This window comes from Crocuta crocuta, unplaced genomic scaffold, assembly GCF_008692635.1.
Source record: "Crocuta crocuta isolate KB4526 unplaced genomic scaffold, BGI_CrCroc_1.0 scaffold3, whole genome shotgun sequence".
NCBI classification, from domain to species: domain Eukaryota; kingdom Metazoa; phylum Chordata; class Mammalia; order Carnivora; family Hyaenidae; genus Crocuta; species Crocuta crocuta.
Genome location: NW_027529934.1, coordinates 12,675,480 through 12,702,112, shown reverse-complemented (window position 1 = coordinate 12,702,112; position 26,633 = coordinate 12,675,480). Strand labels below are relative to the sequence as shown.

At 40.0% G+C, this 26,633-nt stretch overlaps 1 protein-coding gene across 1 annotated transcript in view; it reads left to right on the top strand.

The window, feature by feature from the left end:
- AXDND1 (axonemal dynein light chain domain containing 1) overlaps positions 1-26,633 on the top strand; it is an 89,462-nt gene that overhangs the window by 56,356 nt on the left and 6,473 nt on the right. The window contains exons 20-22 of the mRNA XM_077763088.1: positions 14,828-14,938; positions 21,712-21,828; positions 23,497-23,601. Of these exons, the coding sequence (XP_077619214.1) occupies positions 14,828-14,938; positions 21,712-21,828; positions 23,497-23,601 (333 nt within the window). The remainder of the gene's footprint in view (positions 1-14,827; positions 14,939-21,711; positions 21,829-23,496; positions 23,602-26,633) is intronic.

Below are 26,633 nucleotides of genomic sequence, written 5' to 3'. Positions count from 1 at the left end.
TACAGGTCTTACACCTCTTTTGTCAGATATATCCCTATGTATTTTATATGTGAGCACTCTTACAAGTGGTTCATTTATAATTTCAATTGCTGATTATTCATTGCTAATATAGAGATTTAAAATTGATTTTTTAAATATGTCGATTTCATATCCTGTGACCTTGCTGAACTTACTTATTGTTTTTAATAATTTTTTTTACCCCTTCAGATTCTTTAGACTTTTCTTTGTACACAGTAGTAGCATCAGCAGGTAGGGACAGACTTCCCTCTTCCTTTCCAGTCTGTAAGCCTTTTATTTATTTTTCTTGCCTTTTGCACTAACTAGACTCTCCAGCACCAGGTTGAATAAAAGTAGTGAGAGCCAATATCTTTGTCTTGTTCTTTCTTAGGGAAAACATATTTATTCTGTCATCTTTAAATATAACCATAGCTGTAGGTATTTCATAGATGCCCTTTATCAGATTGAGGTATTTCCTTTTTATTCTGTGTTTGCTGAAAAGCTTTTTGAAGTCAGAGGTGCACCAAATGCATCTCATTTTCTGCACCAAATGAGATGGTCATATGAGTTGTCTTTTTTAGCTTTTTAATATGATGAATTACAGTAGTCCCCCTTAGCCACAGTTTCAGTTACCTGCGGCCAACACACTCCAACACAGTAGGATGATCCTCCTTCTGATGTGGCACCAGAAGGCCAGTAGTAGCCTAATGCTAGGTCACAATGCCTGTGTCATTCACCTCATTGCATTCCATCACACAGGCATTTTCTGATCTCACATCATCACAAGAAGGGTGAGTGCAGCACCATAAGATGTTTGGAAAGAGAGAGCATATTTACATAACTTTTATTATAGTATATAATAATTATTCTATTTTATTATTATTGTTACTCTCTTATGGTGTCCTTTATTGTATGTATGTACATATAGGAAAAAACAGTTTATAGAGGGTTTGGTACATCTGTGGTTTCAGGTATCCACTGAGGGTCTTGGAACATATCCCCTGTGGATAAGGAGAAGACTGCTGTATATTGATCGATTTTTGAATTGAATACTTAAATGATTTTTTTAAAATTTACTTATTTTTGAAAGAGAGAGAGAACACAAGCAGAGGAAGTGCAGAGAGAGAGAGGAAGACACAGAACTGAAGCAGGCTCCAGGCTCTGAGCTGTCAGTGCAGAGCCCGCCATGGGGCTCGAACCCGTGAACTGCAAGGTCATGACCTGAGCCCAGGCATAACTGACTGAGCCACCCAGGTGCTCCTGAATTGAACATTTAAACCAACCCTGAGGCGCCTGGGTGGCTCAGTTGGTTGTGTCCAACTTCGGCTCAGGATATGATCTCACGGTTTGTGAGTTCCAGCCCCGCATCAGGCTCTGTGCTGGCAACTAGCTCAGAGCCTGGAGCCTATCTTCAGATTTTGTGTCTCCCTCTCTCTTTTTCCCTCCCTTGCTCATGCTCTCTCTCTCCCTCTCAAAAATAAATAAAACAAAAAAAATTTAAACCAACCTTTCATCCCTAAGATAAATCCCACCTGATCATGATGTATTATTTTTTTTACATATTGTCAAATTCAGTTTGTTAGTTTTGTTTAGAATTTGCATTGATGTTCATGAGGGATATTGATTATGTAGTTTTGTTTTGTTTTCTAACACCTGTGTTTGGTTTTGACATCAGCATAATGGTGGCCTATTAGGATGAGTCTTCTATTTTCTGCAGCAGTTCTTATAGAATTGTAGATTATTTCTTCCTTATGCAGGGTAGAGTTCATCAGTGAAGCCCTCTGGGCTTTGTGAGAAAGTTGTAAATTATGAAAATAGAGCTATTCAGATAAATGCTATCCAGTTTCTTCAACAGATTTAAGGAAATTTCTTTATTAGATATAGGGCTATGATCTTTTTCTTCTTGAGAAGCTTAGTGGCTTTGGTTTTATAAGAAACTTGTAATTTCATCTGACTTGCTTAGTTTATTAACATAGAGTTGTTCATAATATTCCCTCACTATCCTTTTAATAATTATAGGATGCCCACACTCTCCTTCCTGTTACTGAAAATTTGTGTCTTTCTTTTGGTCCTCATTAGTCTATAAAAAGTTACCATTTTTCTTGATCTCAAAAAACAGGTTTTGGCCTCACTGATTTTCTCTCTCTCTCTCTCTCTCTCTCTCATTTCCTTTCTTTCTACTTACTTTGTAATTAATTTGCTCTTTATTTTCGACTTTCATAAGGTATAGCTGAGATCATGATTTCAGGCCTGTTCATAAACTGAAAATATAAAGTAACATTAATTTTAGAGGATAAAATTGGCCAGTTTTCAGAAAAGAAATGGATGCATTGATTAAAAACAAAAAACAGGGGCATCTGGATGGCTTGAGCAGTTAAGTGTATGACTTCAGCTAATGTCATGATCTCTCGGTTTTTGGGTTTGAGCCCCGCATCGGGCTCTGTGCTGACAGCTCAGAGCCTGGAGCCTGCTTCGGATTCTGTGTCTCCCTCTCTCTGCTCCTCCCCTACCTGCTCTCTCTTTCTCTCTCTCTCAAAAATAAATCATAAACGTTAAGAAAAAAAGAAAAAAAACACTAAAATTTTGCTGGACTCCATAGACAAGTATTTTCAGACTTTCAAGGAGCAGGTAACCCCTATACTATATAAACAATTTAAGAACATAGATAATGACCAAAAGTTTTCCCAGTTTATTCTTATAGCTGGAAAAGATTTTTAAAAATTCTAATAGAAAACAACCAGGAGGAGGAGTTAAGATAGCAGAGAAGTAGGGGGACTGGGGTTTTCCTCATTCCTCAAACACAACTGTATTGAGGTCAGACCACTTGGAACACCCAGGAAATCATTCTGTGGTGTGGCAGAAGATCTCCATGGGTAGAAAGAGACCACTTGGTGGGATCGAGGTGCATGTATGTGAATTGGGGGAGATAAAACAGCATAGGCACAAAGGGGAAGGAACCCCTTCCCACAAAAGGAGAAGGAGAGAGAGGGGCTGTGACAGTGCAATATCCAGTTAGCACAAGAGGAAAACATCTCTGGACCGTGGACTGGGCAATGAGAAATACAGAGAGTGTCAGTTTCTATTTTGTAAACTGCCTTAGGAGCTGGATCTAGAGGTTTCAAAATGTGTGACTGTCTCAGGAACAGAGCTGGAAGTGTGGCGCTCCTGGGGAGGAGGGAGCTGGCCCCAGAGCACATGGCACCATGTAGTGATCTCAGGAATGCACTGGGAGAGAACAGTCCTCTACCGGGAGTACTTTGGGAAGAGGGTTTATTGCCTCCTCCAGGACAAAAGACCTTGCAGGTGCCAGCCAAAGGCTTTTTTTTTTTTTTAAATTTTTTAATGTTTTATTTATGTCTAGGAGAGAGAGAGAGAGACAGCATGAGCAGGGGAGGGTCAGAGAGAGAGGGAGTCACAGACTCTGAAACAGGCTCCAGGCTCTGAGCTGGCAGTCAGCACTGAGCCCGACGCGGGGCTTGAACCCACAAACCGCGAGATCATGACCTAAGCGAAAGTCGGACGCTTAACCGACTAAGCCACCCAGGCGCCCCATAGCCAAAGGCTTTTTATCAGCAGGGTGAGTGGCTCTACTCCAGCACAGGGGAAAGGAGACATAAGACTTTGGTTTTGAATCAAGCTGAGTGCCTGGGAGGCTGCAGAGATCAAGGACCTAAGGACAAGTCAGGATGAATGAAAAAGTGCTCTAACTGAGATGCAAATACAGTGGTAGTGAGGATAGAAAAAGCAGAGGAGAGAATAGGTGAAATAGAAGATAAGATTATGGAAAATAATGGAGCTGGAAAAAAAAGGGAAAGGAAATTACTAGATCACAAAGGGAGAATTAGAGAACTAAGTGATTGCATGAAATGAAATGATACCCATATCATAGGAGTTCATAAAAAGAAGAGTGAGAGAAAGGGGCAGAGGGTTTATTTGAACAAATTATAGTGGAGAACTTCCCTAATCTAGGGGAGGAAACATGTATCCAAATCCAAGAGGCACAGAAAACTCCCCTCAAAATCAACAAAAACAGATCAACACTACAACATATCATACTGAAACTGACAAAATACAAAGACAAAGAGAGAATTCTGAAAACAGCTAGGGACAAAAGGTCGTTAACCTACAAGGGTAGATACATAAGGTTAGTAGCAGACCTGTTCACTGAAACTTGTCAGGCCAGAAGGGAGTGGCAGAAATATTAAATGTGCTGAATAGGAAAATTATGCAGCCAAGAATCCTTTATCCAGCAAGTGTGTCATTCAGAATAGAAGGAGAGATAGAGTCTTTCCCAGAGAAAAACTAAAGGAGTTCATGACCACTAAACCAGTCCTACAAGAGATCCTAAGGGGGACTCTGAGTGGAAAGCAGCAAATACTACAAAGGACCAGAGGACATCACCACAAACATGAAATCTACAGATAACACAATGGCACTAAATTCATATCTTTCAATAATCACTCTGAATGTAAATGGACTAAATGCCCCAATCAAAAGACATAGCGTATCAGTATGGATAAAAAACCAAGATCTGTCTATATGCTACTTACAGGAGACTCATTTTAGACCTGAGGTCACCTGCAGATTGAAAGTGATGGGATGGAGAATCATCTATTATGCTAATGAATGTCAGAAGAAAGATGGAGTAGCCATACTTATATCAGACAAAGTAGATTTTTTTAAAAAGACTGTAACAAGAGATGTAGAAGGTCATTATATCATACTTAAGGGTTCTATCTATCAAGAAGAGCTAACAGTTTTAAATATTAATGCCCCACAATGTGGAAATATCCAAATATATAAATCAATTAATTACAAACATTAGCAAACTTATTGATAACACCACCAAAATTGTAGGAGACTTTAATGCTCCATTTATAGCAATAGACAGATCATCTAGGCAGAAGAAATGAGGAAACAATGGCTCTAAATGACACACTGGACTGGATGTTCTTAACAGATACATTCAGAACATTTTATCCTAAAGCAGCAGAATCCACATTCTTCTCGAGTGCACATGGAACATTCTCCAGAATAGATCAAATACTGGGTCACAACACAGCCCTCAACAAGTAAAAAATGACTGAGATTATATCACACATATTTTCATATCAACAATGCTATGAAATTTAAAATCAACCACAAGAAAAAAATTTGGACAGCCCCCAAATAGAGGTTAAAGAACATCTTCCTTAAGAATGAATGGGTTAGCTGTGAAATTAAAGAAATAAAAAAATACATGGNATGCTGACAAAAACTGAGGACTGATGGAAGTGGGGGGAGGGGGGATGGGCATGGAGGAGGACACTTGTGGGGATGAGCACTGAGTGTTATGTGGAAACTAATTTGACAATAAACTATTAAAAAAAAAATACATGGAAGCAAATGAAAATGAAAACACAACAGTCCAAACCCTTTGGGATGCAGCAAAGTCAGTCCTAAGATGAAAATACATTGCAATTCAGGCCTATGTCAAGAAGCAAGAAAGGTCCCAAATATACAACCTAACCTGACACCAGAAGGAGCTAGAAAAGCAGCAGCAAATAAAGCGCAAAGCCAGCAGAAGAGGGGAAATAAAAAAGATTAGAGCAGAAATAAATGATATAGAATCCAAAAAAAAAAACGGTAGAACAGATCCATGAAACTAAGCTATTTTTTTTTAAATAAAGAAAATTAATAAACCCCTAGCCAGACTTTTCAAAAAGAAAAGAGAGAGGATAAATAGATAAAATCACGAATGAAAGAGGAGACATCACAACCAACACCTCAAAAATAAAATTATAAGAGAATATTATGAAAAATTATATGCCAACAAACTGGACAATCTGAAAGAAATGGAAAAATTCCTCAACACTCATACACTACCAAAACTCAAATGGGAAGAAATAGAAAATTTGAACAGACCTATAACCAGCAAAGAAAATGAATCAGTTATCAAATATCTCCCAACAAATAAAGAGTCCTGGGCCAGATGGCTTCCCAGGGGAATTCTACCAGCCATTTAAAGTAGCGTTAATACCTATTCTTCTCACGCTGTTCCAAAAAATAGAAATGGAAGGAAAGCTTCCAAACTCATTCTATGAAGCCAGCATGACCTTGATTCCAAAACCAAAGACCCAACTAAAAAGGAGAGTTACAGGCAAATATCCCTGATGAAACTGGATGCACAAATTCTCACCAAAATACTAGCAAATTGAATTCAACAGTACATTAAAACAATTATTCACTATGATCAAGTGGGATTCATTCCTGTGCTGTAAGACTGGTTCAGTATTCACAAATGAATCAACATGGCACTTGTGGGGATGAGCACTGGGTGTTATATGGAAACCAACTTGACAATAAACTATTTGTAAAAAAAAAAAAATTTAAAAAACCAGATTAACAGAATAAAGGATAAGAACCACATGATCAAATAGATGCCAAAAATTTTTTTGACAGAATACAGCATCCTTTCTTGATAAAAATGCTCAAGAAAGTCAGGATAGAAGAAACAAATATTAACATCATAAAAGCATATATGAAAGGCCCATAGCTAATATCATCCTCAATGGGAAAAAACTGAGAGCTTTTTCCCTAAGATCAGGAGCACAACATGGATTTCCACTCTCATCACTGTTGTTCAACATAGTGTTGGAAGGCCTAGCCTCAGCAATGAGACAACAAAATGGGATAAAAGTCATCCAAATTGGCAAGGAAAAAGTCAGACTAACTCTTTGCAGATGACATGATATTTCTACATGGAAAACCCAAAAGATTCCACCATAAAACTGCTAGAGGTGATACAAAAATTCAGAAAAGTTGCAGGATATAAAATTAATGTACAGAAATTGTGTACATTTCTATACACCAATAATGAAGCAACAGAGAGAGATATCAAGGAATGAATCCTATTTATGATTGCACCAAAAATCATAAAATAGTTAGTAATAAACCTAACCAAAGAGGTAAAAGATCTGTACTCTGAAAACAATAGAAAGTTAGGAATGAAATTGAAGAAGACACAAAGAAATGGAAAAGCATTTCATGCTCATGGATTGGAAGAATAAATATTGTTAAAATATTAATACTACAGAAAGCAATCTACACATTAGCAATCCCTATCAAAATAACACCAGCATTCTTCACAGACTAGAACAAATAATCCTAAAATTTGTATGGAACTCCAAAGACCCTGAAGAGCTGAAGTAATGTTGAAAAAGAAAACGAAAGCTAGAGGCATCACAATCCTGGACTTTAACCTATATTACAAAGTTGTAATCATCAAGATAGTATGGTATTGGCACAAAAACAGACATAGATTAATGGACTAGAATATAGAATCCCAGAAATGGACCCACAAATATATAGCCAACTAATCTTCAACAAAGCAGGAAAGTGTATCCAATAGAAAAAAGACAGTTTCTTTGGCATATGGTGCTGGGAGAACTGGACAGCAACATGCAGAAGAACGAAACTGGACCAGTTTCTTACACCATACACAAAAATAAACTCAAAATGGATAAAGGACCTGAATGTGAGACAGGAAACCATCTAACCCCTATAGGAGAAAACAAGCAGCAACCTTTTTGAACTAGGCTGCAGCAACTTCTTACTTGACATGTTTCCAAAGGCAAGGGAAATAAAAGCAAAAATAAACTATTGGAACCTCATCAAGATAAAAAGCTTCTCCACAGTGAAGGAAACAATCAAGAAAACTAAAAGTCAACCAACGGAATGGGAGAAGATATTTGCAAATGACATATTGAATAAAGGGTTAGTATCCATAATTTATAAAGAACTTACCAAACTCAACACACAAAAACCAAATAATCCAGTGAAGAAATGGGCAGAAGACATGAACAGACACTTTTCCAAAGAAGACATCTAGATTGCAAACAGAGACATGAAAAGATACTCAACATCATTCATCATCAGGAAAAATACAAATCAAAACCACAATGATATAAAACCCATCAGAATGGCTAAAATCAACAACTCAGGTAACAACAGATGTTGGCGAGGATGCGGAGAAAGGGGAACCCTTTTGCACTGCTGGTGGGAATGCAAACTGGTGTAGCCACTCTGGAAAACAGTATGGAGGTTCCTAAAAAATTTAAAAACTGAGTTACTTTACATTCCAGCAATTGCACTACTAGGTATTTATCAAAAGGATACAAAAATGTTGATTTGAAGGGCCACATGCACCCCAATGTTTATAGCAGCACTATCAACAATAGCCAAATTATGGCAAGAGCCCAAATGTTCATCAATTGATCAACGAATAAAGAAGATGTGGTACATATATACAATGGAGTGATAAAAAAGAACAAAATCTTGCCATTGCAACAATGTGGATAGAACTGGAGGGTATTATGCTAAGTAGAATAAGTCAGAGAAAGACAGATATTATATGATTTCACTCATATGTGGAATTTGAAAAACTCAACTGATGAACATAGGGGAAGGGAAGGAAAAATAAGATAAAAACAGAGCAGGAGGCAATCCATAAGAGCCTCTCAAATACAGAGAACAAACTGAAGGTTGCTGGAGGGGGGGGAGGGTAGGAGGGTTGGTATAATGTGTGATGTGTATCTAAGGAGGGCGCTTTTTGGGATGAGCACAGGGTGTCCTATATAAGAGATGAATCACTGTATTTTACTCCTGAAGCCAAGACTACACTGTATGTTAACTAACTTGAATATAAATTTAAAAAAAGAAAAGAATTCTAATAAATAGGGCGCTTAGGTGGCTCAGTCAGTTAAGCGTCCTATTCTCGATCTCAGCTCAGGTCATGATCTCATAGTTTCATGAGTTTTAGCCCTGCTTCGGGCTCTGAGCACTGACCATGCAGAGCCTGCTTGAGACTCTCCCTCTTTGCCTCTCCCTCTCTGCCTCTCCCCCACTTGAGCTCTCTCTGTCTCTCTCAAAATAAATAAATAAACTTTAAAAAATTCTAATAAATATAGGGAAAATAAACTTCATAAATATAGATGCTAAATCCAAATTTTAAAATAGCAAATTTCATTCAGTAGAAAATTAAAATAATGAAACACTGGACAACTAGGGTACATGTTGGGGGAGTAAGAATATTTTGCTACTTGCATGTGGTCGATAGATTTCACTTTTCATCTAGGAGTTAAATGTCTCAGTTTTAATTTCACTTCTGGGAAGGCCTCTGTTTTTCGCAAGAAACTAATGTGCCTCTGAACTGAACAGTCTTTTGGAGCTTATAGCCAGAAATGTGCTTGCATGTGCTCAGGCCTGCTTGCAAACAGCGGTTGCTGCTGGCCAACCCCAGATGTGGTGGAGCTTCTGGTTTGGGGAAGCTCGATCTGCCATAGATGGTGGGCAAGATTCAGTGGCCTATTCCATGATACGCCTTAATTCTCATTTGCTTAAACCGGGGTAGAGCTCATGTAAGGGCAATTTTAGAATGAGGATTTCAGTGTGCATTGAGGTGTATGTCCCATTAAAGTTAAGGCTATAGCGATATGGGAGGACATTGGTGTGAAATGTACTTCCTGAGGGAACCTTGGAGACCTATATGAAACCACCCATGTTAGGAAATTTTGAGAGCTTTGTGCAATGAACCATTCACTGACTGCTCTACCCAGGCTCTAACCGTCTCTTTGAGAACCTACACTTTCCACCAGGCTACGAGTATTTTCTGTTAAGCTCTTCCCCACTTACTAAACCTTTGCTAGCAATTTCAAATTAATAAACCAGGTCAGTATTCATCAGAGGAGGATGAGAGTCTGCTGTCCCATCAGAAGTAAGACTAACCGATCTACAAAGTAAGTATGTCCCCGTCTCTGAGCCTGAGGATGAGGGTTTTCAAGGGTACATATGGCTTAATTGGCCCCCACCCCTTTGCCCTGGGAGTGCCTCAGTACTCTTTATTTAAAAAATAGTTAGTTCTCCCTTCATTAGAATGGTCTTGATTTTACATTCATCTCCATTCTTGTCTGCTGCCATCTTCCCTTGATCTTCTGGACAGCTTCTGTGGTACGTGATTTATTATGTCAGACTCTGGGACTCCTATAGCCTATTCCATATCCTGCATGGTGAAGAGTGGAAGATGGTCCACTAGAGAAGCCTTGTCTAATGTGGGTATGATACTGTGTGACTTGTGCCATAGCCCAGCCACATTCCAGCACTTGGGGAACATCTTGCCAACCTGCTGGAGTGATGTTTAGATGATATTAATGACAGTTTCCCACAATATAATATTTCTTTGGCTCCTCTCCAGTAAATGAGAATTTCATGATGCTGGACAGGATTCTAGAGTGGGAAGCCTCTTAAGTAAGCATCTTTTGGATTTTGATCAGTCTCCCTGAAGGTTCTTAATCCATTCTTGCACCATAGCTGCCTGGATAAATTACTTCTTCAATAAGTCTTAGGGATTATCTAGTTTTCCAAGACCATTGAAATTGTCCAGTGGCTAATGATTCTATTTACCTACCATCTGATCCTGGCATACTTTGATCCAGTTTGGCCTCACATAACTGAGACACAGTTAAATGCTAGATGCCATTTTCCAGGAGGTTTTGGTCTAGGGATCCTTGCCTCTGTGTCTGTTTCTGAAAGAAGTTGATCTCAGTGAATATGAGCTGCTCCAATTGGGAATAAGAATTGTTTGTCATTCAAATATCATACGTGTGCACGTATAGGAGGATTAGGAGGAACTTGACGGAGGAACAAGGGGGAGAAGAAGGGCGGAAATGGTGGGGGAAAGGGAGAGAGGCAAACCATGAGAGACTCTTGAATGCTGACAAAAACTGAGGACTGATGGATGTGGGGGGGAGGGGGGATGGGCATGGAGGAGGACGCTTGTGGGGATGAACACTGAGTGTTATGTGGAAACTAATTTGACAATAAACTATTTGTAAAAAAAAAAAAAAATAAGAATTGTTTGTCATTAAGACTTCATTTGAGGCTTGGAAACACTATATCAGAGAGTCCTGGCATCTAATGAGAATATTCTGGGACCCCTACAGCCTAGACCAGCTATTGAAAACACAGAAACTTAGGGGCGCCTGGGTGGCTTGGTCGGTTAAGCGTCCGACTTTCGCTTAGGTCATGATCTCGCGGTTCGTGGGTTCGAGCCCCGCGTCGGGCTCTGTGCTGACTGCCAGCTCAGAGCCTGGAGCCTGTTTCAGAGTCTGTGACTCCTTCTCTCTCTGACCCTCCCCTGCTCACGCTGTCTCTCTCTCTCTCTCTCTCTCTCCTAGAAATAAATAAAACATTAAAAAAATTTTTTAAAAGAAAACACAGAAACTTAGTCCCCAATAAGCTAAAATCGTGTCTTTTTTTTTTCAAGGACTTTAGGTTAACCTACTATATATTCCAGGCATATAGAGTTAGAGTCACTGATGTCCTGGAGCTTAGTCATAATCTGAGCAAATGTCAAATAAAGTGTCTCTGAGATAAGTTTCAGCAGGCCAAGGCTGGTAAAAGACACACATTGATCAGAACCTGATAGTGCTAAGAACATATAGGAAGGAAATATCTCCTCTCAACACCAAAGAAATACCCACCATGATGGAAGTGAGAGGACGTCTTGCTGGGGCCCTTCACACTGACTTTCTGGCTGTAATTGACTCCCTCCAAGTCACTTTTTCCCCATCTCTGCCCTTGGGCTGCAGTAACCTCCCTTATGTCACCCCAATACTATTGCCAGTTCCAGGACTTGGCCTTCTAAAAGGAATATGACTTTGAACAGCAGTGCTTGGGATCTGTGTCTTGCAGTGTTCCAGCAGGTAAACTCAAGGAACTCCCAGCTTTACTCCTTTTCAGGGGAGGGGAATCTGATATGATGGATTCTTAATAACTTCATTACCGCCATAATCTCACCATAATCATACCATCACTGCTTTTATAGTACCCTATAAAAGACTATCTCGTACAGCTGTTCCTTTCTCCTGCTTTTGATTCACTACAATATGCTTAATATTTAGGACTTTCCCTTGCTTCCAAAAACCTTCTTTATTCCGGCATGAATTTTAGTCCTTTAACTTCATACCGGAAGCATTTATTAACATAGCTCTGAATCAGGCTTTAATAGAATTAAATAAGAATGTTGATGGAAAGAGATCCTCATGTATTGATTAACAACTATCCTGGCCTAGAGATGGTCAAAGCTCTATTGAAGGAAGACTTACTTAACTGTATGGAAACTTGCTTAACTCCATAGGTTACATTCATACTTTTGTCAAAAATTCCTACTGATTTTCTTCCCCATCAGAAGTCTTATGGTAGTTTTTTCAACGTCTCAGAAGTTTGTGAGAAAATGACTAGGATCTGGTTCACAGTATGCAAATTCAACTAGAGAATAGTTTAATTATTTCCCACGAATGATGAATTAACTCTGAAGAGATAAAATTTCAAAGATATTCTCACTATTTTCAAAATTAACAAATTCTTTGCTCTAGATACGATACAGCTAAATAATATGTGCATCAAATTTTGTACCTGGAAGGATCCTTAGGGTCAGTGATGATGGAGACTTGCAATGGCAAGGCAGTACTGACTGTGGACACCCACTCCCAATTCCACATTTAGCGACAACTTACTGAATACCATTTGAAATTGCCATGGTAGGAGTATTTATACCATGGACATCGGCAAAGGCTACCAGTTAGGGTTCCCCACCCCATGAGACATTTTTCACCAGATTCCCACTGCATAAGCGTCACCTAGAATAAACCAACAACCTCGTTTGTTTTTACTAGATAGAAGATTATTAAGGATTTACTCAAAAAGTCAATCAATTAGATGAACTTAGGACTAGAACCCAATACCTTCACATCCCTTATTTCTGTTTCACATCCCATATCTCTTTCTGATATGCAGTAAGACATTCTAACCCTTTGTATCCAGAATTTAAACTTAATTAACAAAGCTGTGGTAAACTTACTCTACTTCCCTAGGCTTCAGCTTCCCTATCTATAACATAAGGGTTTGGATTTGATTTCTAAAATTTTTTGGCTCTGACATTTCATATAAATTCCACGTTTAAAATTAAGTCTAATAAGGAGAAAAATATAAGACATACTGCTGTCCTTTAAAAAATGTTTTAAGTGGGGCACCTGGGTGGCTTAGTCGGTTGGGCGTCTGACTTTCGCTTAGGTCATGATCTCGCGGTTCGTGGGTTCGGGCCCCGCGTCGGGCTCTGTGCTGACTGCCAGCTCGGAGCCTGGAGCCTGTTTCAGTCTGTGACTCCCTCTCTCTCTGACCCTCCCCTGCTCACGCTGTCTCTCTCTCTCTCTCTCCTAGAAATAAATAAAACATTAAAAAAAAATGTTTTAAGTATATTTATTTGAGAGAGAGAGACAGTATGAGTGGGGGAGGGGCAGAGAGAGAGGGAGAGAGAGAATCCCAAGCAGGCTCATATTGCCTGTGCAGAGCCTGACTCAGTTCTTGAACCCCTGAAATAGCGAGATCAAGACCTGAGCCGAAACCAAGACTCACACTCTTAACAGATTGAACCAGGCACCCCCATACTGCTATTCTTTATGGTTGATTTCAGGGACCTAAAGTGGGTCATTACTTCACCAGATGGTACTATTTTTTGATGGTTAAAGTGACCAGATCTCCATCTTCAGAGAAGATGATATTTCCTAGTTTCCTCCACTGTTCTTCACCAATAAGGAATAGCATCTCTTTTAAACACTGAAGCCAGATCCTAGCTATTAAGAGATCTGGGTAAAGTAAATGTAGTATTACTGTTCACTCTAGGTGGACGAGACCTGCTGTAGACCTTCCTTGTATTTCAGTAGGTAGGGGAGAGCGCCTTTTCTAAAACACTGCTTCCAATCTTTATTTATCCTTTTAATGGGGATGGGGGCTGTAATATTTTTGTAGTAGTTTAAAGCCCAGGCCACCTGGATTAAAGTCCCAAGTGCTTTGCTTAACTATATATATGACCTTGGGCAAGATGATTAATTGCTCTGTCCTTCAGTTTCTTCACCTAAAATATGAGAATAATAATAGTACATATTTCCATTCTCATCACAAGAAAAAAGTTTGTAACTATGTATGGTGACAGATATTAACCAGACTTATTGTGGTGATCATGTTGCAATATATTCAAATGTTGAATCATTTGGTTGTTCACCTGAAACTAATATAATGTTATTTCTTTTTTTGTGCATTTGTTTTGGGGTTAATCCATTAAAATTTTTTCATTAAGTTTTTAATTCAATTGCAGTTAACATACATTATTACATTAGTTTCAATATAGTGATTCAACAATTCCATACATCATCCAGTGTTCATCACAAGTGCCTTCCTTAATCCCCATCACCTAGTTAACCCATCCCTCCACCCACTTCCTCTCTAGTAACCATCAGTTTGTTCCCAATGTAATATTATTTCAATTATACCTCATAAAAAATAATAGCACATATTACATTACATACTGAATGAATGAATATTGCACATGCTTAGAACAGAGTCTGGCATATAATTAATGCCATGTAAATGTGGGCTATTTCTATTGTTATCACTATGCAATCACAGTTGGCCTGGTCAGTTGTGAAATATTTGTTGGGACAGACCATTTGCTCGTAGTAAATGCAGCCAGTCTTTCTGCATCTGGTTTTATGGCTCCTTGTCCCATTACAACCCAGATCCACACCCTGTTGATAAGAGACCATATGATTTCAGGTCTGTATTCATAGAAACCCATTTCTGCTTGAAACTTTGAACTGAAGCGATAAAAAGTTAATTGAATGGAGTTGTACTGAGAAGAGCTGTACTTAGCAGTTCCTTGATAGAAGCGAGTGAATAAATGAGTTTTTATAGTCTGATTTCTTGTGCTTAGTAATTATCTTTGATCTCTTCTCAGAGAGAATGTTATGAGTGGATCACCACGTGTTCTCACCTCCTTTCTGGGCTTAAAGGCAGAAGAATAAAGTTACTGGCATCGGAGGAAAAAGAGCACCTGTTTGGAGAAGAGGTATTTGCCATGTGTTGGCACACTTAGCGTTATTCAGCTTCGTCCTGTATTTTGACAGATAAGGTTTCAGTGACTTTTTCCAGTCAGTGTTCTGAGTCCTCATCTGTTTACTCTACCAGAAGAGTATTTTGGCTCCTGACCAAGAGTGTGAGCAGTTCTCCCTTCTAAGGGAGAAGATCATCCACCCAAGTATCTCTCCTCACTTTCTTAGCAGATGATTTTGTTTTATCCTTCATAAAGGAAAGGATGGCTTTCAGAGGGGAGCTGCCTGTCACTTCCTGTCCTCAGACCAGTCTGCTTCTGCGCACACACTTCCTCATCCTCTTCAGGCTCTGTCTTCCATTTAAGGTTATTTCTTCTCTTGAGCACCTAACCCAGCCCATTGTCCTCTCCCTCTTGTATCTTAAAAAAAATTTTTTTTAAAGTTTATTCATTTTAGAGAGAGAGAGAGAGCACGAGCAAATGGGAGAGAGGCAGTGAGAGGGGGGTATAGAGGATCCAAAGCAGGCTCTGCGCTTACAGCAGAGGGCCCAATGTGGGGCTCTCACTCACGAACTACGAGATCATGACCTGAGCCGAAGGCAGACACTCAACGGATGGAGCCACCCAGGCACCCTGTGGGAGGACTCGTTTTATATTTACTTATTTTTTTATTTTTATTATTTTTTTTAATTTTTTTTTTTTTATTTATTTCTAGGAGAGAGAGAGAGAGAGACAGCGGGATCAGGGGAGGGTCAGAGAGAGAGGGAGTCACAGATTGAAACAGGCTCCAGGCTCTGAGCTGGCAGTCAGCACAGAGCCCGACGCAGGGCTCGAACCCACGAACCGCGAGATCATGACCTAAGCGAAAGTCGGACGCTTAACCGACTAAGCCACCCAGGCGCCCCACTCGTTTTATATTTAAACACTGATGAACCACCACCTTTCTAAATTATATGCGTTTTACAAATGCTTATTTTATTTTATTTTATTTTATTTTATTTTTTTTTTTTTTTACTGCCAAGATTTTTTACTGGCCAGGATTATTTTGAATTAACCACTGAATGATTTTTAGAAAATTAAGTACCACAGATGTGATCTTGGCTATATAATAGATCTATGAAAAAATTAAATTCAAGACTCTACAGACTCATAGGGACTTAAGAACAGAAAGGACTTTAAAGGTGATTGAATTCAGCCTAACTTCAGATGTGTGAATCTTTGAATTAACACCCACCCTTGATCATTATGCCTATGCTTGCATATCTGCAGTGGCAGAGACCTACTTTCAGAATTGGCCATTTGTTTCGGTGAGCAGTCACTGGTAGGATGTCATTCTTTCTATTGAGCTAGATGAAATATGTTTCCTTATAACTGTTTCTACTCACTGGCCCATGTTCAGTCTTCTGGGTTGGTATGAACAAGGTGGATTTGTCTTCCACATTATAGTATTTCCAGTATTCCACAGTGTAGTGTTTTCCAACATTTGAAAATAGCCATATTCAACTTAAGTCTTTTCTGGAATTTTTTTTTCTATTAATCGATCTCTTCATGGCTCATCATCACAATATTTTAAGTTTTGAGGCATTATGATGCATTTTCATGTCTGGTAGGGTCAGCTCTCTTCACTGATCTTTTTCAGGGATTTCATCACTATTTTTGCTTATTTATTCTTCTATAGAACTCTATAATCTACCTCTAGAAAAAATAGGAATTTTGAAGACTGAGATCATGCTAAATTTATATATCAGCTTAGAGCAGAGATACTTACGTTGTTGGGTTGTCCTATCCAAAGATATGGGCATGTCCCTTTTAAAGGATGTCTCCTTTTAATGCTTTTTAATAATGTTATATAGTTTACTCATTTTGCACATTTCATATGAGGTTTATGCCTGAATATTTCATTTTATTTTGTTGCTATTTTAAATGAGATCATGTTTTCCATTGTATCTTCTAATTGGGAACTGTGTACATGTTATTGATCTCTGTATTTTAATTTTATATTCTGTGACTTACTGAATTATTGTTTTCAGTAGTTTTTCAATAGATTCTTTTGGGCTCTCCAGATACTTAATCAAATCTTCTACAAATAGAGATAATTTGACCTCTTTCTTTCAATTATTATGGCTCTAATTGCTATTTCTTGTCTAATTGCAATGAGTAATTCTTCCAATTTGGTGTTGAATAGTGGAGGCAATACCAAGCATTCTCTTCTTATTTATGACTCTAGCAGTAATGCGTTTAGTAACCGGAGTTGATTTTTTGTTAAATTTTTTTTTAAGTTTATTTATTTTGAGAAAGACAGAGACAGTGTGAGGGGGAGGGGCAGAGAGAGAAGGAGAGAGAGAATCCCAAGCAGATTCTGTGCTGCCAGTGCAGAACCTGATGTGGGGCTTGAACTCACAAACTGTGAGGTCATGACCTGAGCCCAAACCAAGAGTCAGATGCTTAGCTGACTGAGCCACCCAGGTGCCCTATTTTTTGTTTAGTTTCTTTTTTTTTTTTTTCAAAAAAAAATTTATTTATGTTCATTTATTTTTGAGAGAGAGGCAGAGCATGAGCAGGGGAGGGGTAGAAAGAGAGGGAGACACAGAATCTGAAGAAGGCTCTGATACATGTGAGTGTGGGGTTCTTTTTCTTCTTAAATTTTTCTGGGGATTCTCTTGGTTTCCAGAATCTTGGGGGTGGTATCTTTAATTAGATATGGAAAATTCTGTTATTGTCTCTTTAAATATTGTCTCTGTTATATTTGGTCTCTCCTTTCTTTCTGGAACTCTAAATGGATATGTATTAGAATCTATGCCCATGCCTTTGAACCTTATTTCATATTTTCTGTCTCTCTGCATCTGTATTACATCCTGAATAATTTCATCTGGCTTACTTTCCTGTTCACTAATCTCCTATTCAACCTTTCTATTCAGTTTAATAGAATAGAACTGAATAGATTCTTTAATCTATTTGGTTCTTTTTCAAGTCTGATCATTCTTGTAATCTTTGTTTCTGTATTCACATTTTAAATCTCTTATTTCTTTAGACAGCTTTAATATAACTTTGTAGTCTATTTGATAATTCTAATATACAATATATCTATAAAGGAATGTTAATCACAAAGTGGACAGCTATTGCAAAAGAATGAAACTGGACCACTTTCTTACACCATACACAAAAATAAATTCAAAATGGATTAAAGACCTACTGCAAGACCTGAAACCATGAAAATCCTAGCAGACAGCACATGAGATAATTTCTGCAGCATCAGCTGTAGTAACATTTTCCTGGGTACATCTCCTAAGGCAAGGGAAACAAAAGCAAAAATAAACTCTTGGAACTACTTCAAAATAAAAAGCTTCTGCACAGCAGGACGCCTGATTGGCTTAGTCAGTTGAGCATTCGACTCTTGATTTTGGCTCTGGTCATGAATCCTGGGATTGTAGGATTAAACCCTGCATTGGGCTTTGCACTGAGCATGGAGCCTGCTTAGGATTCTTTATCTCTCCCACTCTACCCCCTCCACTGCTTACCTGCTCTCTGTAAAAAAAAAAAAAAAAAAAAGAGGAAAAAACTTCTGTACATCAAAAGGGAATAATTAGCAAAACTAAAAGAGGACTACTGAATGGGAAAAGATATCTGCAAATGTCAGCTCCAATAAAGGATTAGTATCCAAAATATATAAAGAACTTCTACAACTCAATACCAAAAAACCACATAATCCAATCATAACCAATGAGATATAAAGCAATGAGATATCACTTCACCCTTGTCAGAATGGCTAAAATCAAAACTACAAGAATAAGAATCGTTGGTGAGAATGTGGAGAAAAAGGAACCTTTGTGCACTATTTGTAGGAATGCAAACTGATGCAACCACTGTGGAAAACAGTATGGAGTTTTCTTAAAAAATTAAAAATAAGATCGCCATGTGATCGAATAATCCTATTATTATTTAAGCAAAGAATATGAAAGCACTAACTCAAAAAGATACATGCACCCCATGTTTATTGTAGCATTATTTATTATAGCCAAACTATGGAAGGAGCCCAGGTGTCCATCAATAAGTGAATGGATAAAGATAATGTGGTACACACACACACTCACACACACACACAAATACACCCACACAAATATTACTTGGCCATAAAAAATAATGAGATCTTGCCATTTGCAACAACACAAATGGATCTAGGGAGTATAATGCTAAGTGAAATAAGACAGCCAGAGAAAGACAAATGCCACATGACTTCATTCATATATGAAATTTAAGAAACAAATGAGCAAAATAAAAATGAGACAAATCATAAAACAGACTCTTAACCAATGGTTATCAGAGGGGAGGTGGGTGGGGGTTGATGGGTGAAATAGGTGAAGGGGATTAAGAGCATGCTTACTGTGGTGAGCACTGAGTAATATATAGAATTGTTGAGTCACTGTTTTGTAATATAACACTGTATATTAATAATGCTGGAGTTAAAATAAAAACACTAAATTCCAGCATTATTTGTAATACCAAAATACAGATCTTTCTTGATTTACGTTGATGTTATGTCCCAATAAACCCATTGTGAGTTGAAAATATTGTTAAGTTGAGATTGTGTTTAATGCAGCTAACCTACCCAGCATCATAGCTGAGCCTAGCCCACCTTAAGTGTGCTCAGAACACTTATATTAGCCTGTACTTGGGCAAAATCATCTACCACAAAGCGTATTCTATAATAAAGTGTGAATATCTCATGTAATTTATGGAATACTCTATTGAAAGTGAAAAACAGAATACTGAGAACAAACTGAGGACTGATGGGTGTGGGGGGGGAGGGGGGAGATGGGCATGGAGGAGGGCACTTGTGGGGATGAGCACTGGGTGTTATATGGAAACCAACTTGACAATAAACTATTTGTAAAAAAAAAAAAAAAGAAAAAGAAAAAGAAAAGAAAAACAGAATGGTTGCAAGCATATCGGTTGGTTACCCTCGTTGTGATGGGGCTGAATTGTGGTGGTGGGTCACTGCTGCTGCCCAGAATCATGACAGGGGATTGATTGTTAGCCCAGGAAATAATTAAAATAAAAAATTCAAAATACAGTTTCTTCTGAATGTGTCTCATTTTCATACCATCGTAATGTCAAAAAATTTTAAGTTAAACCATCATAAGTCAGGGACCATCTGCATTACAAACAATATAAATGTTCGTCAATAGGGGATTAGTTTGATAAAAACAGATTATGGTATGTAACAAATATGATTATCTCATTTATGTTAAAATGTTTACATGTGTATAAAGCAGTCTAGAATATTTAGCAAATTGATAGAAGTTGTTACGTTTGAGAGTTGAGATTCTTAATATCTCTCTGTATTGTTCAAATGTTTTACGTCATTATCAGGAAAAACATATTTTCATTTCTGAAAAATATCCTAATATGTTGTGAATAAATTTTTCTACACCATGTACATATTTCTACAGCATAACTTAAAACTGCTATAAAATATTTCATATGGTTTATACCATGATTTATTTATGCATTTTCCTCTTGTGGGCATTGAACTTATTTCTAGCTTCTGTTTTATACACATCGTTGCAGTGAAGAACTGAAGGACATTTTTCAGTCAGTATGCGTATAGCCTTCTTTGAGGTAACACTGTTGACTCCTTCTGTCTCCTCTTTTGGCTTCCCTGGTGGCCCTCTCAGACTTCTGACATGACTTCTGGCCTTGTTGGGGGCTTGCCTTTCTTCCCTAGCCCTTTATGTGACTAGGTTCCTGTCCTACGGCCTCGTCCCCTAACACTTCCTTTGGTGATGTAATTTACTTTCTTGGCTTTAACTAAATGCAGATAACTGTTAAATGATTATCTTTAGCCCAAATGCCTCCATCTAAACTCCAGATCCTTATATTTAACTCCCTATGGAATATTTCCAATTGGATATCTTAGTGGTACCTCAAAGTCACATAGCTGAGTCTGAACTTACTTGTCTTCCCATACCTGCTTATGCAACTTTGTTCATTATCTCTGTGGATGGTGTCATTCAAGACGCTTCCATTCTCTAACCATTCCATATCCATCTAATTACTCAAGCAGTAAGAGTTAACTCCTAAATATATCTTGAATCCTTACCCTCTTCTTCATTTCTGCAACCCTGTGTTGTTCATTCTCTACTCATCTTTTCACCTTCTCTCTCGTCCTCCCTTCCTCGCCCTTCCCTCCTTCTCTCTCTCGCCTCTTTCTCTTTCAATCTACACTCATGTTGCTAGAGTGACTGTTTTAAAATGCAAGAGAGATCAGCCAGTTAATCAGTGCCTCATGGCCTTCAGGATAAAGTTGTTTTCCTGGAAAGACACTCAAGCCCTTCCTCTCTGACTGTACTCCTGTCCATCTACCCCTAAGTTTCTGTCCTACAGAACTACTTTGTTCTCAAGAGCCAGTCATGCCCATGCAGCACCCTCTGCCTAGAATACCCTGTGCTAACTATCTTTTTCTCTTACTCATCCTTCTAGAAGAAATTTAGACATTAAGTCCTCTAGGAAACCTTCCTGACCAACCCATTCTTTCACCCCCATCCACAACCAGATCTGGATTAGGTGTTCCTACCATGTGACTATATGTATCCATAGCATTTTCTTGTCCACTAAATTTTAAGCTTATTAAGGACAGAGGCCATTCTTATTCACCTTTTGTTCTTATGCCCGGCACGGTATTCAGTTGCAAGATTAGTGCTCATTAAATACTTTTGAATGAATAATTGGTATATACTACTAAATTATTAATATACACCAAGCTATAATTATACTATTGTTTTATCTCACAGGATTTTATAAAAGGATTAATTGAGCCTGAAACAGACAGGCTTTTTAGAGAAGATGAAGAAGAAAGTATGGAGGATAAGAAATTTGAGCAGGAAAAGGAAGAAGAGAAAGAAGAAGAGGTAAGATGATTTAATATTATATTTTCTTTTCCTTTATGTTTTTAACGCGTATGTATAGAGGTACTATTGAAAATAGAAGTAGATCACCTGGAATAAATCAACTCCCATCCTTTCTTCTTATAGTTTAAACATAACTGCCGACACCCTTAGCTCTTTATTTTGCAAGGAAGGATTGTCCTCTTCCTTTTCAAAATCCACCTACTTCCCATCAGCCTCATTCACACCGGTCCTATTTCCTACACTATCTGCCTCTCATCCCGATGCTGTTTCTTTACCCTTTCATTGTGAGATTTTTCAAAAGGTAGTTTAAACTCCATGTGTCCACTTCTTCAGCTCCTGTTCCAGGCTGCCTTTCCCCTCCTCCCAGGCCCACACCGTCCCTCTCCTTACCCTGTCTCCACCCCTGCTGGGGCATTAGTAATCATAGCAAGCCTTCCTGGGGCATGCATAATAATGATGAAAAGGCAATGATAACTACCAATAATTGAGTGAGCTGCATGTTCTGTACATGTTATCTCTTATATACACAATACAACTTCAAGGTAAAAATTATTGTGCCATTTTACAGATAAGAAAATTGCAGCTCAGGTCATGTGACTTACCCTCAGTCAGACAGACAGCTGTAAGTGGCAGAACCAGCAGTCAAACCCGGATCAGTCTGGCAAGAGCCCTTTGCTGATTCGTTCGGCTCTTAGAACTCATGAACACCTAACATTCTCTGTACTGTCTTAACCTCCTTCCCTGATGTTTCTTCTCTGTGAATAGTTTAAATGTTGGCCTGATTCCAGCCTGTGATCTAGGTCCTCTACTTACTGTGCACATTGGACAGCAAGACAAAATTATTATACAACACCCAAGTCTCTTTGGACCAGCATTTTCTGTTTTGTTTCTGGTACAGTCCTTGGCATATGGAAGACACAAAATAAATGAAAACAGTGTTATTTGGCCACTAAATCATGTCATACCTTTTAAGTGTGCAATGCATTCCCTCCTCTCCTCTGTGGCCTTATTCCCTGCTCTTTCCTCTCTATGTTACAAACTCTTTGTTCAGCCTTCAGGTATCACTTCCTCTCTAAAACTTCCCTGAGTGTCTAGGCAGAATTCAGGGCTCTTTGCTGGATGCACACAGCTTTTGGAGCACACCTCTTTGCTAATGGCAATCTTGCATACCAGCATTATTTTCTGGGCCATCTCTCCCACTGTGCGGTGAATTTTTGGGGTCTGGAAGAAATCCTCTTTGTTTTTCTCACAGTTTTCTCCCCAAGTCTCCACTTCCCTGTCCCCACGAATTTCTCACGCAGTGTTTGCTATAACTCTTTTTTTTTTTTTCTAGGAGAGAGAGAGAGAGAGAGAGCGTGAGCAGGGGAGGGTCAGAGAGAGAGGGAGACACAGACTCTGAAATAGGCTCCAGGCTCTGAGCTGGCAGACAGCACAGAGCCCGACGCAGGGCTCGAACCCACGAACCGCGAGATCACGACCTAAGCGAAAGTCGGTCGCTTAACCGACTAAGCCACCCAGGCGTCCCCTTTGCTATAACTCTTAAAAAATGCTTGTTGAGTGACTAAAGCAAATCGAAAATTAAAATTCAGACATTCCTCTAGGCATCTTGCCCTGTCACTGTGTCCCACACCAGCTCACTAACGGGTCCTTCGTGTTTCTGTGCCCTAGAAGCCTTCAACATCCACAGAAGAAGAAAAACTCATTCGAAGAATTGAAGAAGATGAAAATGTTCATACCGAACCTCTATTTGAAACAGATGTATTCTCTTCCTGGGTATGTATCTGAAACCCAAATCAGAGGTTCAAAACTAGAGGAAAAAGCTAAGAAATTTAACATTATGTAAAAAGGATACGGATCTGACATAACTTTTATCTCCAAGAGGATCAGGAGCTCCTACATAATCTGTTTTTCAGGTGTTTTTGTCCTCCCAGAATCATCCCTGGAAAACTCTTGGTTTTTACCTTAACTTTATAAAAACTTCTCATTCTCTTCTTTAAACCTCAGTTTGAAGATTTTTTAAAGATTTAACTATTTTTGAGAGATAAAGCACAAATGAGGAAGGGGCAGAGAGAGAGGGGGACAGAAAATCTGAAGCAGGCTCTGTGCTGACAGCAGAGAGCCTGATGTGGGGCTCAAACTCATGAGCCATGACATCATGACCTGAGCTGAAGTAGGACACTCAACCGACTGAGCCACCCAGGTGCCCCTAAACTTCATTTCAAAATGAGCATTTCATTGCCTTCCTTAAGTTAACAATATCTTGGTCAAAATTTGACTTATATTTTCAGCATATTCATTCAGCAGATTCTATTCAGAACTGTGATTAACCATATACCTTCAACCACAAGAATTAATGGGAGGCTGGAAACTTTTAGAAACTCAGAAAAATAGATTAAAAAAATTTTTTTTGATGTTTACTCATTTTTGAGAGAGAGAGACAGAGCGTGAGCAGGGGAGGGGCAGAGAGAGAGGGAGATGCAGAATCCAAAGCAGGCTCCAGGCTCTGAGCTGTCAGCACAGAACCCAATGTGGGCCTCCAGCTCACAAACTGTGAAATCATGACCTGAGCCGAGGTCAGACGCTTAACTGACTGAGCCTCCCAGGCACCCCAGGAAAATAGTTTTAAGATTCCTCCACAGAAAGTTCGAGGACCGTGGTAGACATAAGTCAGTTCTAGACTGGCATGTCTCTGTGTACAGGATGTCATGCCTTCGTCCCATTAATCCCCCAAAATGGTATGTAGTATTTTGTGTGTATGTTTGTACCATGTGCCTTCCTGGGGTGGGGGTAGGGGGTTGCCAGAAATCCATAGATCGAATCCGTTTCTCAGCCCAACAGTTACGAACTGTTTCGCTGTCAGAGGTCTGGTCCATCCGAGCAGGTGAAGGTGTGTGCAGTGGGGCTGCGGTGAGGGTAGGGCCTGGCCAAGCAGCTGGATGACTAAGGCAGAGGTGTGGCCGATTGCAGGGGTGTATGTCCAGGGAGGCTGTGGGAAGTAGGCTCCAAATCTTGTAAGAAGAACTGGGAGAAATCACATGGAGAGTCAGTCAGGAGTCGTGTGTCATAACACCCATACTGAAAAGGGACGTAAAGGGTACCGCTGTGTCATCTCCTAACCTCACCAATCCCACGCAGGGCCTTCCTGCCTCAGATTGTCTCCCCTGCTGTGCCGTCCAGGCTAGGAGTCAGGGTCAAGTCTCCCGGATCTCCAAACCAGGCAGGAAAACAGCCTGCGTAGCCTGGGGCAGAACCGCGGGCACAGAGCTTGTCTTTGGTGGTAGGGGCCCTGCCCCAGGGTACCACCTTTCCATCTGGCACGGCGTGGCGCCATGTGACTAGCTCACCTGGGACCATGTGGCCCCGAAAGTCTATCTCTAGGCTCCGGAAGGTTGCTAATGCTGCTACTGTAGACCTCCGAAGATCGAACCATTTGCGTGCTCATGGACTATAAGGTCTGGGGAATGGAGCAAAATGCCAGGCGGCTGTATAATTACGTGCAAATTCCTGGAGGTAAAGACGAATTCATTCATCCTATGCGGTGGTGGCTGGAACACTCACAGGCAGAAAGGGGTCGCCAGGTGCTCACACAGAAGAGACTCATCGTGCTTGGTCAGCACAGACAAGGTTGATATTTGGGAATGGGGCTACCCAGAGAATGAAGATTCCTTCAACTGGCGTGTGAGGTCAGGCATCCGGGGCAGGAGGTGGAGCTGGGGGAAGGGCCATCTTGGACTGCACTGCAGGCCAGGTGAGCAGGCGGGGTCTGGGCTCCATGCACCTGTCAGTCACAAAAGTACCAGCGCTCCCTCAGGGCAATTTAGGGTTCCAAAACTTCTATTGTAAGTTTTTCTTTTGCTTTTGTTTGCTTGCTTATTCATTTATTTTTTTTTTTTCAGACAGTCTCTGAGCCTAAGAACATAAATAACCATTTGTAGAGATGCAGATTCAAGGCGCCACACCTATCAGGCAGCTGCACTCTCTCTTGCTGGTCTAAAAACAGGACTCCCAGGAGGCAGTACATTTGATTAGCACTGGGGAAGGCAAGAGAAAAAGATGGGATCGGGGAGCAGAAAGCTGGGGTGCACAGGTATATCCTGTCACATCCCTGGGTGCTGAGTTGTAGAACTGGAGAGCTCCAAGAGATCGAGGAGCCCCAGCTTTCTAGTGACAAATAGCTCCAGACCCTTGGGAAGCTAGTGACCTAAGCATGGAGAATTCCAGTTACTCTTAGTATGCCCTCCTGCGCATGGCTCAGGTATGGGATTATCTGAGGGTTGAGATATGAGTGATATCTCAACAGGAGTGGTGATAAGTCACCACCAGCCTGGGGAGGCTAGTAGCTTGGCCTGCTAACCAGGGCCTCATTCATACCGTTCGCTGATGCCCTAGTGTCTACTGGAACAGGCTGGACCCTCCGTTGTTCAAAACGCTCCTCAGCCAGGAGTTAGGGCTTTGCGGGAATTCCCAGGATTGTACTCCGAGCAGGCCCTGTGTACATAATGTGGCCGGCGCTGCCCGAACCAGGCGCACCTAGTCTGTCACTGTGCCTGAGTCGCTGGTGAGACAAGTGATCCCTGCAGGCAGCGCTGGCTTTGCCGCCGTCCTTCCCGGGAGGAGGCCACTTTGCTTTCAGAGGCAGCCCAGGTCGGTCAGTTCTGGTTACTCGGCGCCCCGCACCCCTTGTGTGCCTCTCTGAGTCACAGTCATCCCAGCCTTGTTCCTGTACGACCAGCAGCCGGAATTCTGTAACATCCCAGCTGGCTGGTGGAGAGACGGGATGACTAAATCCGGCAAGTTCTCCCCGA